Raw genomic sequence first — 13,476 nt, forward strand, 5'->3', positions numbered from 1 at the left:
AGGTTTCCCTTGCTTCACTGCTGTGCGTGTGGAGAGTCTAAACCCAAACCTCTTTTCTCTCTCTCCCTGTCCCTCTCTCACTCGTTCTATCTCCATCCCCCTCTCTCCTTCTCCTTCCCCCTCTCCCTCCCCATCTCTCGCTCCTTCTCCATCCACCTCCCTCCCACTCGCTATTTCCCTCTCCTTCCCCCACCTACACCCTCTCTCCTTCCCACCTCTACATCCCTCCCTCCCCACCCTCTCTCTCCTTTTCCCTCTCCACTCTCTCCTTTCCTTTCTTCTTCACCACCCTCCCTCCTCTCCCTCCCCTTCCCCACCCTCTCTCCTTTTCCTTCACCCTCCTCTTCTCCCTCCCTTACCATCCTCTCTCCTTTTCCCTCCCTCGCACTCTCCCTCTCCTTTCCCATTCTTTTTCCCTCCCTTCACTCTCCCTGCCCCTCTCTCCCTCCCACCTGTTTCTCCCTCCCCTCTCTCCCTCCCCCTCCCCTCTCTCCCTCCCCCTCCCCTCTCTCTCTCCCTCCCTCCCCTTCCTCTCTCTCCCTCCCTCCCCTTCCTCTCTCTCCCTCCTTCCCCTCTCTCTCTTCCCCTCTCTCTCTCTCCCTGCCCCTCTCTCTCCCTCCCTCCCCCTCTCTCCCTCCCTGCCCCTCTCTCTCCCCCTCCCTCCCTCCCTGCCCCTCTCTCGCTCTCTCCACCCCGCTCCCAGGTCTCGGAATGGAGGGTGCTCGGCTGCTCGTCGTCCTGCTGTCTGCGGCGCTTCTCGCCTCCCTCGCCCTCGAGGCAGAGGCGGGCGTCAGCTTCCACCCCCAACCCCGGAGCACTTCGGTGAGGGCGATCTTCTCTCGGGGAGCGGCCGCGGTTCTGTGGTGGGTGTGCGCCGCAATCTCGCTTCCGATGCACCGCATCGGACCGATTGCTGGAATGTGGCGAGTGCGCATGCGTCCGATCGATAGCAACGCCTACCCCTTTTGGCGCGGGCTTTCCACTGCGCATGCGTCCAATCGATAACGCGGTGAATCGATTGGGACTCCTAGCGAAGGCTTTTGAGGTCGCGGGCTTTCGACTGCGCATGCGTTCCATCTCGGCGTGCCCGGTTCCTCGCTTCGACGTTGTAAAGTGTTGGGTCTGTACCGTCATTTAATTCTAATGCTCCTTCGCCCTTCTTGCTTCGTGCCAGCGGGGCAGAGCCCGCAGAGGGAGAAACATTTCCCATAACTTGGTTGGAGTACTTTTACAGCAATGAGAACATAAGCTCTGTGATCCGCGTCCCGGCGCTCACGGACGCTCTCCTATGGTCCGAGAGTGGGTGCTACAGGGGAGCGAAGGGTACTAATGGTGTTTTTGACTGTATCTTCCCAGAAACCAAGTGCAAGGCGGGAGGTGTACGACAGCATGTTCCTTCAGGTGGAGGGAGATCGACGTGACCCTGCGCTGCAGCGGGTGGGTTCATCTGTCCCGGCCTGTTGAATGCACATCGCCCGTCATCAACCCCTCCTCACTCCCATCGGTGATCCCACACCATCCATCAGCCCACTCTTATTGTCAATCCGTATACTCTCACCATCCGTCAGCAAACCCTTACACTTAATCAGAGGACGCATCCATCTGCAAACTTAAAATTCACCAGGGGACCCTCACCATCCATCAGCAAAAACTTACAATTCATCAGGAGACCCTCGCCATCCATCAGTAAGCTCTCATTGTCAACCCCTCCACACTCCCATCGGCGATCCCACGCTATCCATCAGACCACTCTTATTATCCATCAGCAAACCCATACTATTCATCGGGGACTCTCACCATCCATCAGCAAACCCTTACAATCCAGCAAGAAACTCTCACTGCCCATCAATATATCCTTACTGTCCATCAGCCAACTCTTACAATTCTTAAGGAAAATCTCATGCCCATCAACATACCTTTACTATCCATCAGCCAACCCTTACAATTCATCAGGGATCCCTCACCATCCATCAGCAAGCTCTCATTATCAATCAATAAACCCTGTGGAACCTTACTGTCCCCCAGTGAAGTCCTGAACTCCCACAGCATTTTGCTGGTCTGAAGCGCTTGCATGCATGAATGTGTAATGTAATGTGTGTCTCAAAGGGATCCTATTCTTCAGCCTGTCCGTGCAGTCATCCCGTCTTTCCTTTTTCTTGCATGTTCCTCCCACTCCACCTGTGTGCTCTGGTTTCCTCCTACGTCCCAGTGACCTGGTGTGTTAATCACTGAGTGTAAACCACTCTAGGTGTTGGTGAGTCGGTGTGGATGCAGGGGGTGAGGGGCCTCATTATAGTGTGAAGGTTAGGGGAAAGACAGAATTGGGGAATGGGGTTGCTCTGGGGAGGGGGGTCAGAATACATAGGCCAAATGGCCTCTTTAAGGAAACAGTTCAGTGGAGTGTGTACCCAGTGTATGTGCCTGAACAGCCAGAAAAGCACAAGGCAGGGCATCTTTCTGCTCCCTGGAGTATGAGGCGGGGGGGGGGGGGGTTGGGGTAAAGTGAGGCAAGGGTATTTTCCTCCCTGCTAACACCAAGGTGTGTTTCTGAAGCAGACGCCCTCCCAGTTGCCAGCGGGAGAGGGTGACGCTCAGCAGTACCAAGATCTGCTGTTGCAGTTGTTTGACAGCCTGCTGGGATTGGGAGGTGAGTCTCTCTCTCTCTTTACTCCGCGCTGTGTTTTATTTGCTGGGAGGGGTGTGTGTGGACTTTGATGTCGTTGCCAGGATTGTGTGTCACCCTTCCTGAACTGCCCCTAGAAAACATTACAACACAGTACAGGCCATTTGGTTCACTACAATGTGCTGTCTCTTAACTGTCCATAATGTATCTGCCCCTTCCACCACTGCTGGCATCATCTTCCACGCACCCTGTAAAAATAAAAATATCTCATCATCCCACTTATACTTTCCTCCAGTCACCATAATCATTATGTGCTATGCTGTATGACATCATCATGTGCCGTGCTGTATGACATCTCATTATGTGTCTATCTATGACCATGCTTCTTCTTGGCAAATTTTTCTACAGAATTGCTTTGCCATCGCCTTCTTCTGGGCGGTGTCTTTACAAGACGGGTGACCCCAGTCATTATCAATACTCTTCAGAGATTTCTGCTGACTTGGACTTGTATCGCCTGCTGCCATGGCTTCACATCACCTTGATCGGTGGGGGGGGGGGGGAAGGCTAATCAGGTGCTACACCTTCCCTTGCCCAAGGGTGACCTGCAGGCTAGTGGAGGGAAGGAGTGCCTTACACTGCCTTTGGTAGAGGCGTATCCAAAGAGTCTTCTAAATATTACTAATGTATCTGCCTCTACTGTGGTGTGACTCGGATGGGACAACCTGCAGGTGGAGACATTCCTCTGTGCTCGCTGTCTTTGGAGGGAGAGACAGGCGGGTTTAGGAGATGGTTCAGAGTAGCCAGGAAGAGTGGCCACGGTGCGTTCCCCAGATGCTGTCAGAGCAGCCAGGGGGTCTGACCATGGTGTGATGCCCAGATGCTGTCAGAGTAGCCAGGGGGACTGACCATGGTGTGATGCCCAGATGCTGTCAGAGTAGCCAGGGGGACTGACTGCAGTGCGTTCCACAGATGCTGTTGGAGTAGCCGGGGGACTGACCATGGTGTGATGCCAGATGCTGTCAGAGTAGCCAGGGGGACTGACCATGGTGTGATGCCCAGATGGTGTTGGAGTAGCTGGGGGTCTGACCATGGTGTGATGCCCAGATGCTGTCGGAGTAGCCAAGGGGACTGACCGCAGTGCATTCCGCAGATGCTGTGCGCTGTGGTCACTGTGCAGCAATGGTGGAGGAGGTGTTTGTGGGGTGCAGGCTGCTTGTCCTGGATGGTGTCAGGATTCTGACTGGTAGATGTGGGGGGAGGTAGACAAATGCACACAACTTTATTCAAATACAAAAGACGTATACAAAGGTTAGAGATTATAATAGTTACTGAATTCAAGTTAAAATGCCGTATTACCAACTATAATGCATTCAATTCCCCGGGGGGGGGGGCACCATTCACCGCACCCATAATAATCACATGCTCCCTCTCTGAGGACACCCTGGCACGAATGTAACCCCAGAAGAGGGCAGGCAGTCAGCTCAGGCAGAGCCCTCGACAGCCCACTGCCTGACCTGTGAATGGCCTTCTTGGCCAGGCCCAAGAGCAAGCATACCAGGACATCCTCTGAGAGGGAGTGCTTCTTCTCATGCTTGACTTGTAAACAGGGGACAGGTAATGTGGCGGAAGCAGAGTCCACGGACTATCTCTAGCCAGGCAAGTGGGGAAGTGTTCCATCACACTCCTGTCTTGTAGATGGGGGAGAAGTAATGTCATGGATGTGGAATGTATGGACTAACTCCACCCAGGGGAGTAGAGAAAGTTTTTTCCCCACTAACGTACTAAACTTTATTCAAATACAGAAAGAACTACAAAGGTTAGGGGTTAGGGGAAATGACGACTGTCCTGTCACACTCCTGACTTGTAGATGGAGGAAAGGTGATGTGGTGGATGTGGAGTGCATGGACTAACTCCACCAGGCAAGTGGGGAGTCACTCCTGACCTTTGCCCTGCAGAATGGGGGAGACTTTGGGGCATCAGGTCCCCAGGATTCCCAGCTTTGTCAACACTGTCTCAGCACTGTTACAGTCCACTGATCAGCTCACTTCATTAATCAGGGCATAGAGTTTAAAAGCTGTGAGGTAACATTGCAGTCCAGTAAAACCCTGCTAAGTCCACAATACTCCTTGTGTGCAGTTCTGGTCGCCTCATTCTAGGAAGGGTGTGGAAGCTTTAGAGAGGGTGCAGAGGAGATTTACCAAGAAGCTGCCTGGATTAGAGAGAATGTTCAACAGGGAAAAGTTGAGCAAGAGAGGCCTTTTCTCTTGGAGTGACGGAGGGCGAGAGATGACTTGATAGAGATATACATGATGATAAGAGGTATAGATTGAGTGGACAGTCTTAAGATTTTTTCTTAGGGTGGCAGTGGGAGCATAATTTTAAAGTGATTGGAGGCATGTATGAGGGTGATACCAGAGGTACATTTTTTAAAAAACACAGGGAGTGGGAAGCACAGAATCAAATATCGCTGTGACGATTGTACGTTTTAGTATCAATTGTTTGGTGACTATAAAGTACAAAGTATAGGTGTGTGCCTAGAATATCCTGCCTGGGATGTCGGTAGAGGCAGATACATCAAAGGCTCCTTGTACTGTCATGGCGCCCCCTAGTGTAGACAGTTGGCACGTCGCTATTGCAGTTTGCGGCGCTCCGAGTTCGGAGTTCAATCTCAGCATCCTCTGCAAGGAGTCTGTACGTTCTCCCCGTGGAACGCGTGGGTTTCCCCCGGGTGCTCCGGTTTCCTCCCACAGTCCAAAGACTAAATTATTCTGTGATTAGGTTAGGGTTAATTGGGGTTGTGGGGTGGTATTGCTAAATAGATTAATTAATTAAATCCCTTTCATTCCCGGATCGTTCTGCTAAACCTCCTCTGGGCCCTCTCCAATGCCAACACATTCCCTCGTAGATAAGGGACCCAAAACTGCCCACTATACTCTGACAAAGACTCAGCATTACATCCCCGCTTTATATTCTCGTCCTCTCGAAATGAACGCCAACATCGTACTTGCCTTCCTTACCGCTCTCGGCAAGTTAACTTTTTGGGAATCCTGCACGAGGACTTCTAAGCCCCTTTGCACCTCAGATTTCTGAACTCCACTCCCCATTTAGAAAATAATCAGCACCTTTGTTCCTTCCACTGAAGAACAAGACCATACACTTCCCAACACTATACCATCAGCAACTTCTTTGTCCGTTCTCCTAATCTGGCTAAGTCCGTCGGCAGCCTCTCTGCTTCCTGAACACTATCTTTGTATCAGGAGTCGGGGGGAGTGGGAGTGAAATGGGAATGGGAACAGCCAACGCCTCGCCTAATTGTTTTCTATTTTGTTCCCTTCCTCTCTCACCCTCTAGGACAGGGAAACTGACCGCCTTCCCCTTCGGCCTCGCCGCACATCAATGCATCGCCTGACGTGAACGAGGCGTGTCGAGGGTGGTTTAACTCCGCGAGCCCCGCTCTCTTCAACCTTTGTAGAAGTAGTGACGAATAAAGCAACAATTGGCAGTGAATCTCTGAGTTTGCGTCTTTTCTATAGGGTCGCATTTGCCCCACTGAACCCTCGTCACCAATGTCCTACAAAATCTTAGCATATATCTTGCTTTTTTTATATTCCAGTTCTCCGGAAATGAATGTGAACATTACTTTCGCCTTCCTCACCCCCAACTTAACCTTTAGGGAATCCCCCAGATCTGCCCCTCCCAGCGGAACTCCCATCAGTGCCACCCCCCTCAGTGAGGTCCACCAGAACCACCCTCTTCCGAGGAGATCCCTGGGCACCGACCCCGCAAGGAGAAACCTCGGCACCGTCCTTCCAACGGAGCTGCTTTGTCACAAGATCCCCGGCGGGTGGTTTTGGGCCCGTCGCCCTCCGAACAGGGAGCGTCCTGCCTGGGTCCCCCTCCACACCCGCACTGCTGCGCAGAGCGGAGCCGGGCCCCGGCCGAGTGAACCCAGGCAGAACGGTTCCAGTTCGAGTCGATACCTCCCACAGAAATGGGGCCGGCCGCGAGGGAGAGGCTGCAGGCCATTCGGCCCACCTCGTCCATGCCCGCCACGCTGCCTCCCGGAGCCGAACCCATTTCTATCTGATACACTGCACCAGTGACACATTGTGCCACGCTGACAACATTGTCACTTCAAGCTGCGCATCTGGGAACAGAGAGCGGGTACGACACAGAAACAGGCTCCTCATCCCCCCTCCCCCATGTCTGATGGCAAATTAAATTAAATCTACACCCCCCCCCCGATGTTTATGTCTATAACAGCCTCGAGCCCCTCTATCGTGTCAGCCACCCCCGGCTGCACATTCCAGACATTCACCACTCTCTAAGCGGAAAAAAACACTTTGCCCCGCACACCTTTCCATCGCATCTTAAATCCGCGTCCTCTGGAACCATGCTCGCAATCATATACACAAATCCTCCATTTTCCTGCCTGCCAGACCAGAAATCAGGAGCAGAATTCGTCCATTCAGTTTGCTCCGCCATTCCACCCTGGCTGATTTATTATCTCTCTCCATTCCGTTCTCCTGCCTTTTCCTCGTAACCTACGAGGCCTAAATCAGGAACCTATGAAGCTCCGTTGTAAATATTCCCGACGTCTTGTTCCTGCCTGAAACTGTATCACCGTTCTCAGACCGGCACTCGGCTACAGACAGCGGTCTATAAGGAGGGGAGGGTTAGATTGATCTTGCTGTTGGTTAAGACCCGGCATAACATCGCGCCCCGATGGGCCGGCTTCAAACATCTCCCCCCGCCAACAGCTTCCGATGTCCTTTCCGAACCACCAGAATGTGTGGCCACTGGGAGATCCTGCTTTCTCTGGCGGACAGAGAAAGCAGGATCTCCCACTGGCCACACATTTTAATTCCACATCCCATTCCCATTCTGACATGTCTATCCACGGCCTCCTCTACTGTAAAGATGAAGCCACACTCAGGTTCGAGGAACAACACCTTATATTCCGTCTGGGTACCCTCCAACCTGATGGCATGAACATTGACTTCTCAAACTTCCGCTAATGCCCCACCTCCCCCTCGTACCCCATCCGTTATTTATTTATATACACACATTCTTTCTCTCTCTCTCCTTTTTCTCCCTCTGTCCCTCTGACTATACTCCTCGCCCATCCTCTGTGTTTCCCCCCCTCCCCTTGTCTTTCTCCCCAGACCTCCTGTCCCATGATCCTCTCATATCCCTTTTGCCAATCACCTGCCCAGCTCTTGGCTCCATCCCCCCCCCCCCGTGTCTTCTCCTATCATTTTGGATCTCCCCCTCCCCCTCCCACTTTCAAATCTTTTACTAGCTCTTCCTTCAGTTAGTCCTGACGAAGGGTCTCGGCCCGAAACGTCGACTGTACCTCTTCCTAGAGACGCCGCCTGGCCTGCTGTGTTCACCAGCAACTTTGATGTGTGTTGCAGTAACAATCAGTTCATTCTCATCAGTACCTGCGTACTGGGAGAGATCCTAAACAAACTGCAATCGTGAATATCGGGCTGTGTGTGCCGGCTGGTGAGGAGAGTCTGTGCGAAGCTTCCTGAGGAGATTGAGCGCGTCCCTGGGCCGCTGAACCACCCCCCACCTCCCCAAACAATCCTGAATCTTTTATACACTCAATCCGACACTGGAAAATCCCACACCGCACCGCTTCCTCTCAATTCATAAACACAAGAGATTGTGCACATGCTGGAAATCCCGAGTAACACACGAAAGGCTGGAGGAAAGAACTGCCGACGTTTCCAGCCAACTTGCATTCCTTCCCACACCCCCCTCCCACCCTGTTCTGGGTTCTTCCCCCTTCCCCCTTCCTCTCCAGTCCTGATGAAAGGTCTCGGCCCGAAATGTTGACTGTTTCTCTCCGCAGATGCTGCCTGACCTGCTGAGTTCCTCCAGCATTTTGTGTGTGCTTCTCTCAGTGAGTCTGGTTTGCTGGTCTACGCCTTGTCATCCTTGCAACCTGCGGGGTAAACACAGCGGAACGAGGGGCACCGCTTGCCCGTCTACAGGCGCCGTCCAAGAGTCAAACTCACAGTGGGTATCGCGCCGGGATCATCTTGTGTGTCAAAAACCTCCCTGCTGAACTGCAGGTTGGGGGGACGATGTAGACTGCTGCCCTCTCCGGCTGCCACGGTGCTCCCCACCACACAGACACAGCGGGCACCAGCTGGGAAGCAATTTCTTTATTGAGAGGCTGCCGTTCCTGGAAATGAACAGCCGGTTACTTACTGCCCTTTGAGATGTGTGCATGTATGTACGCACATGTGCTTATGTGTGTGTGTGTACGAGTGTGAGAGTGTGAGACAGAGCGCGAGAGAGAGTGAGAGTGCGAGAGAGAGCGTGTGTGTTTGTGTGAGAGAGTGCATGTGAGTGTGCGTGAGAGAGTGTATGAGAGTGTGTGACAGTGCGTGTGAGAGAGTGTGTGTGAGAGAGCGTGTGAGACAGCGAGAGAGAGCGTGCGTGAGAGAGTGTATGTGAGAGTGCGTATGTGTCTGTGCGTGTGTGCGCTGAAGAAGCAGGATCTTCAGTTGAACTGGACCATGCTGACCACAGCATCTGTCTCCTCGTTCAGCCCATCAGCCTTCAGACTTCTTCCCTTGTGTGCAAATGCCTTTTAAATGCTGCAGCTGTACCCCCACGGGCAGCTCGTTCTGAGTGAAACAGTCATCTCTTTTCAGTCTCTCGCCTGTCACGTATCTGTGCATTCCACTCTGACCCTGAGGAAAAGCCTGCGACCGTCCACCTCGTGATTTCATAAATGTCCACGAGGTCGCCCCTCCTTCTCCTGCGCTCCAGCGTGGCCGAACTCTGCCTCTGCCCCTGGGGAGAAGGTCTCCCCGCCTTGCTGTTGGAGATCCCGGGACGACGTGGACTGGGATGAGTGGTGGGTCGACCGTCCAGCAACATCCCCACGGCCTCACCTCTTCCTCCGCAGGAGACAGAGACACAGTCGCAGTCCCGGGACAAGGGTCCCAATGCGGAGGAGTCCTGTCCCAGATTGAGGAGAGGGTCCGTCAGCGGCAGGGAGGCAGGCAGTCTGTTAGTTAGAGAGGGAGGGGAATGGGAGGAGGAAGGAGGGAGGGAGGGGAAGCAGTGAGAGATGGGGAGGGGTGGGGGGTGGAGAAGAGGGAACTCATTAGTTGGTAAAGGATGGATGTGGGCAGGAGGGAGGTAGGGAAGTGAGACGGGAGGGAGGGAGCCAGGGGGAGAGAGGGAGTGTCGAATAAGTTGCCGGCTTGGATTCCTTGGGGGCAGGAGCCGTGAGCTGACCTCTCCTATATCAGCACAGCACGGGAACCGATCTGTCCTCCAGCGCTCTGAATACCTCAGGCCCATCTCTCCCACACCAGGGGTTGGTGGGGGAGGAGGGGGATGGAAATCCTCAGTCGAATTCATCGCTCTCCTCTGGGGCCCTGCAGCTGAGTCCGGACCAGCGCTCTGCGAAAGGGGAAAACAGACACAGCTTTAACCGCTGAGGCCGCGAGCTTGCGGCCGCATTTCCCAGACCCACGCCTCCTCGCGGGAAGCACTAAAGCCCGGCCGCACGCAAACTAGGGAAGAGTCACAGTGTCATACAGGTCCAATCCCTCCCTACCAACCAAGAATCCCATCGAAGCCCATCCCACCTGCCTGCTTTGGCCTGAATCCCACCTCCGACCAAGTCAATATGGTACAGGAGCAGTTTTCGGCCATTCGGCCCATTGAGTGTGTCCTGCCATTCTATCATGGCTGACTTATTTTCCCGCTCAACCCCATTCTCCTGCCTTCTCTTGATAATCTTTGACACCCCGACTAATCAAGAACCTATCAACCTCCATTTTAAATATACCCAATTACTTGGCCTTCACAGCTGACTGTGGCAATGAATTCCACAGATTCACCACCCTCTGGCTAATGAAATTCCTCATCTTTGTTCTAAAAGGACATCCTTCTATTCTGTGGCTGTGCCCTCTGATCCCAGAGCCCCCCCCCCACATCCACTCTATCTTGGCCTTTCAATATTCGATAAGTTTCAGTGAGATTCTGCCCATCTCCTCCTCCATCCTCGTTAACTCCAGTGAGTACAGGCCCTGAGATGTCAGCCCTATTATTCCTGGGATTATGTCTGTTTCACTGATAGATCGCTGCCTCTCCTCACCACGTGGCTCCCTCCTTGACCCCCCCCTCACACGGCAACACTCTCCCATCTGCCCCCACCCCCCAGCACCGCTCTCCCTCCTTGCCACCCCTCCAACAGCATGGGGCTCCCTCCTCGACCCCCCCTCATGTGGTAACACTCTCCCATCTGCCCCCACCCCACCAGCACCACTCTCCCTCCTCGCCACCCCTCCAACAGCGTGGGGCTCCCTCCTTGACCCCCCTCACATGGCAACACTCTCCCATCCGTCCCCACCCTCCCAGCACCGCTCTCTCCCTCCTCCCCACCCCTCCAACAGCGTGGGGCTCCCTCCTCGAACCCCCCTCACACGGCAACACTCTCCCATCTGCCCCCACCCCCCCAGCACTGCTCTCCCTCCTCACCACCCCTCCAACAGCGTGCGGCTCCCTCCTCGACCCCTCTCACACAGCAACACTCTCCCATCCGCCCCCACCCTCCCAGCACCGCTCTCTCCCTCCTCGCCACCCCTCCAACAGCGTGAGGTTCCCTCCTCGACCCCCCCTCACACGGCAACACTCTCCCATCCCCCCTCACCCTCCCAGCACCGCTCTCTCCCTCCTCGCCACCCCTCCAACAGCGTGCAGCTCCCTCCTCGACCCCCCTCACATAGCAACACTCTCCCATCCGCCCCCACCCCCCCCAGCACTGCTCTCCCTTCTCTCCACCCCTCCAACAGCGTGGGGCTCCCTCCTCGACCCCCCCCTCACACAGCAACACTCTCCCATCTGCCCCCACCCCCCCAGCACCGCTCTCCCTCCTTGCCACCCCTCCAACAGCGTGCGGCTCCCTCCTCGACCCCCCCCTCACACAGCAACACTCTCCCATCCGCCCCCACCCTCCCAGCACCGCTCTCTCCCTCCTCGCCACCCCTCCAACAGCATGGGGCTCCCTCCTCGTTGCTCCCGCGGCACGGTGCTCCGTCTCTGCCGCAGTGCAGTGGTCCGTCTTCCCTGGCTCTGCCACTGACTCCCCCTCTGCAGCCCCTTCCAGTGCCCTTCCTATTCGCTGCTTCTCCCCTCCAGTCTACAATTGTACTGGGATCGGTAGTCAAGACTGCCCAATGCACTAGCCTATCCACCATCAACCATGTGTACAGGAAGGTTCTGGAAGAGTCAAGTCGGATTTATTGATACAGCACATTTGAAAACAACTCAGGTTGACTAAAGTGCTGACAGATCAGAGCAGAATAGCTAAAATTACTAATACGAGAAACACAGACATAACCAACAAGGCAAACAGCTTACAGACACAAAAGAAACAACACAAGGGCCTAGGCACAAGCCAAAAATCAGCCATATCAGGAGGATTCAAACGTTATTGAATAAAAGTAAGTTTTGAGCCTGGATTTAAGCGAGTCGATGGAGGGGGCAGATCTGACAGGGAGGGGAATGCTGTTCCACAGTCTAGGGGCTACGATAGCAAAGGCACGGTCACACCTGAACTTAAATTTAGATCGCGGGACAGCCAGGAGCCCCAAGTCAGCCGACCTGAGGGACCTGGAAGTACAAACTTTTGTAGAATAAGGGGTTAGGAGGTCTGTGATATAAGTGTTGGGGGGGGGGGCAGCCCAGTTAGGGCTTTATAAACAAACAGGAGAAATCTTAAAATCAATTCTGAACTGTACTGGCAGCCAGTGGAGGGAGGCCAGAACAGAAATAATATGGTCCAGTAACATCACGAGGGATCCCACCCACCCTGCTCATGGACTGTTTGTCCCACTCCCATCAGGGAGGAGGCTACGTAGCCTCCACGCCAGGACCACCAGACTCAAACATTCTCCCCCGGCAGTAAGGCTGATCAACACCTCCACCCAGTAACCGGCCATCACCACTACTTTGTCATTTCCTTTCAGTCAGTTACGTACAGAAACTCTTGTGTCTAGTGTAATTTTATGGACGTACAACCAATCGATGCGTACCAGGCTGTGTTATGTGTCGGCCGGTGAGGGGAATCTGTGTGAAGCTTCATGAAGGAGTTCGAGCACGTCCCTGCAGCACTGAACGGTCTCCTGCTTTCACCCTGACCCCCGCCCCTTCCCCCTTACCCTGCCTTGCTGCAGAGGAGAGCAGCTCGCTGCTGTTGATCTGCCCCGCGTTATAAAGTGCAAACTGCTGAAGGATCTTCTGCTTGGCCGGGTTTACCACGATCTGCCGGGACGGCAAGGACGAAACTGTGGCGGAGACAAGAAGAGGTTTCAGTAGTGGATTCCCTGCCTGGGGCGGGGAGATGGGTGTATGGATGATTGGAGTTAGTTCAAAGTTCACCATATACTGAACTACCCTGTCTCGTGTTCTGTAACTACTGACGAGACCCGAAGCCAGACGATAGAACAAGCGGGAATTCAAGATAACCCTTTATTCAGTGAAACTGCACCAGCCCCTAAACTCTACTCAAACTCACACTCCGCAGCACGACTATTTAAATGGTTCACCCCAGAAAAATTGAATCCTTGATTAGGACAACGACCAATCAGTGAGAGTCAGCCTGGAACTGGTTTCAGCTGACCCACGAGGTGCTGATCATTTTGGCTCACCGTAACACCCCGTGAGATTCAATTTCCTGCGGGCATTCGTAGTAAATAGAACGAAACACAATAGAATCGATGAAAAACCTCACATGACAGAGACAAACAACCAACGTGCAGGAGTCACTAACTGTGCAAAAACAATAATAAATAAGCAATAAATGTGGAGAACAGAAG

General features: G+C 53.8%; 1 protein-coding gene and 1 long non-coding RNA gene across 3 annotated transcripts in view; one reads left to right on the forward strand and one right to left on the reverse strand.

Moving 5' to 3' along the window:
• Positions 1-1,358: 1,358 nt before the first annotated feature.
• LOC140190133 (uncharacterized) lies at positions 1,359-6,118 on the forward strand. Its single transcript, XR_011883539.1, has 3 exons — positions 1,359-1,437; positions 2,557-2,647; positions 5,975-6,118. It is a non-coding gene; the product is annotated as an uncharacterized lncRNA (long non-coding RNA).
• Positions 6,119-8,575: 2,457 nt separating this feature from the next.
• The window catches only part of irak1 (interleukin-1 receptor-associated kinase 1), a 106,971-nt gene continuing 102,070 nt past the window's right edge, over positions 8,576-13,476 (reverse strand). Inside the window, exons 13-14 of one of the 2 annotated variants that reach the window (XM_072246501.1) lie at positions 12,820-12,945; positions 8,576-10,054 (exon numbers count right to left, since the gene is read on the reverse strand). In XM_072246501.1, coding sequence (XP_072102602.1) covers positions 9,999-10,054; positions 12,820-12,945 — 182 coding nt within the window. In that variant the 3' untranslated portion in view covers positions 8,576-9,998. The remainder of the gene's footprint in view (positions 10,055-12,819; positions 12,946-13,476) is intronic. The other variant, XM_072246502.1, reaches the window with a different exon arrangement.

This window comes from Mobula birostris, chromosome 29 (assembly GCF_030028105.1).
Source record: "Mobula birostris isolate sMobBir1 chromosome 29, sMobBir1.hap1, whole genome shotgun sequence".
Taxonomy (NCBI): domain Eukaryota; kingdom Metazoa; phylum Chordata; class Chondrichthyes; order Myliobatiformes; family Myliobatidae; genus Mobula; species Mobula birostris.